Source organism: Perkinsus marinus (genome assembly GCF_000006405.1).
Source record: "Perkinsus marinus ATCC 50983 genomic scaffold scf_1104296939802, whole genome shotgun sequence".
Classification (NCBI taxonomy): domain Eukaryota; phylum Perkinsozoa; order Perkinsida; family Perkinsidae; genus Perkinsus; species Perkinsus marinus.
The window spans coordinates 412-2,494 of record NW_003213059.1 but is presented as its reverse complement, the minus strand read 5'-3'; the positions used below and the strand labels follow the sequence as shown (position 1 = coordinate 2,494).

At 50.4% G+C, this 2,083-nt stretch overlaps 1 protein-coding gene across 1 annotated transcript; it reads left to right on the top strand.

The window, feature by feature from the left end:
• Nucleotides 1-560: 560 nt before the first annotated feature.
• On the top strand, nucleotides 561-1,173 carry Pmar_PMAR017496 (hypothetical protein; the record flags this gene model as incomplete). Its single annotated transcript, XM_002782297.1, has 1 exon — nucleotides 561-1,173. A coding segment is annotated over one exon (613 nt), but the record flags the coding sequence as incomplete, so codon positions are not given.
• Between the last annotated feature and the right edge of the window lie 910 nt (nucleotides 1,174-2,083).

The window sequence follows — 2,083 nt, the reverse complement described above, 5'->3', positions numbered from 1 at the left end:
ACTCGTCTTTGGTGACTAAGCGCATGGTGAGTCATACACTCGCATCCCTATACGACCCGCTAGGGAGATACATCGAGTGCAGCATGAAGGCCAGGGTTCTTTGGAGGGCGGTCGTGGAAGCTGTGAAAGACGACAACATATCGCCATCATTAACGTGGGAGAATCCGGTACCCAAGGCGTTGATACTTGATGTCAATCGTTGGACGGAGCTGGCTTCAACCCTACCGCCCACGCCCCGGTTTATACCGGTGAAGCCGAGTCCGATGGTCAATGAGAATGGTTCATGTCAAATATTGGTGTCTTGTGATGCGTCCAACATAGGGTGGTGTGTGGAGGTGCGGACCAAACTAACAGGGCTCCCAATAAGCCCTCGGCTGTGCGCCAGAGCTGGGCTTTTTCCACACAGGAGATCGGTCAACTCTGAGGGGAAAACGACCTCAGTTCCCACTTCAACGGTGCCGAGGCTGGAGCTTCACAGTCTCTTCCAAGCCGTCAGAGAGCTACTCCGTCTATGCTCGACTCTGAAACTATCATCTGCATCTAGAGTATCGGCCGTTATTATGTCTGACAGCCTGATCAACATACAAAGACTCTGCCGTATGAGAGATAAATCTGAGGTCGAGCTCCTCGCCGACATAGGCAAGAAGGGAAGGTGTAACTATTCGAGGGCAGATCTAGGCAAGTTAATGAGAATCAGGCAGCAACTTATGGACTGTCCCATCGAGGTCTGCGTGCTACATCTCCCATCTGCCCTCAACCTAGCCGATGACGGCTCACGAGGGAGAATGCCTTCTAGGGGGGCGATCGAGCTACAGCTCCTAGAAGTAGCTCTGGCATCCCCGAATCAGCGTCCGTATTATTCTCCAAAGGAGAGGCATTTCTACAACCAGAACGACGAGTATATGGCCTTCACTGGCATCGAGTGCGACGCCGTCTTGTGTGTGACAACTCCTCAGGCTGGGCCATTGCCGCCCCCATTACAGGACAACATGCACCCTCCTACTCTGACAGAGTCAGATAGGGAGACTATTGATAAGTCTATCGACGATTCGGTCGTGCAGGATGGCTACTATGGTGCGATCCGCTCATACCTTCTAGATGGTTCGATCGCACAAGGTATAACTCCGGCCAGACTCAAACGACAGGCTACTAACTTCGAGTTGGATGGGGATGGTAGGCTCTACAGAATTGTTCGACAGCGACCAGATGCAACTTTGGTACGTCAAAGAGTAATTTCTAGTCATGCTCGTGCCCTCATCGACAAGATCATCATCACACATCATCTGGAGTCTCATCATCTCGGACCTCAAAAGCTTGCTCACCGCCTATCAGACCATTTCTATTGGCCTAGGCAACGCCGCACAGTAGCCAGAGCTCTCAAGTGCTGTATTCCATGCTTGAAGAGCAATGCTATCCGCCGGTTCAACTCGAGTGCAGGTCTCCATCACGTAGCGGATTTACGCCCTGGGCAAGTCCAAGCATGTGATATATACTTACCTTATACGAAGGTTGACGATGCGACTTCGGATCGCATTGTCGCTACTCTTGTTATCACGGATTTAGCGTCTGGCTTTCTAAGGGTCCAACCTCTCTATGGTAATGTCTCGTCGTCGACTGTATGCTCTGCATTGGACCTACTCTATGCCAATGCTTATCGTCCCACAGTCCTCATCACTGATAATGCAAAGACATTTGTCTCAACCCACACTGCTCGGTGGTGTCGTGACAGATCTATTTTGCAACTGGCATGTCCTGTATATGCTCCTAACCTTGCCTATTGGGAGCGCTCCCACAGGGAGTTAAGCCGGTGCTTGAAGGCCTGTCTGTTGGACCCCAATATCGCTGGCACCAGATCGTGGTTCGACGCGCTGGTTCAAGTGGTTGATCATCTCAATGATGCACCCTATAGTTCGGATTGTTGGTTGAGCCCTAGACCAGGGTGTGATTTCTGGAAGTGTCAATTTCCATTCCTGAAATTTCCGAAGGAAATTTCGGAAAAATTTCCACGACCCTTGAATTTCCAGGAAATCTAACAAAAATGGCTATTTACTGATCTCTACGCACGTTTCGTTTATAAAAAAGC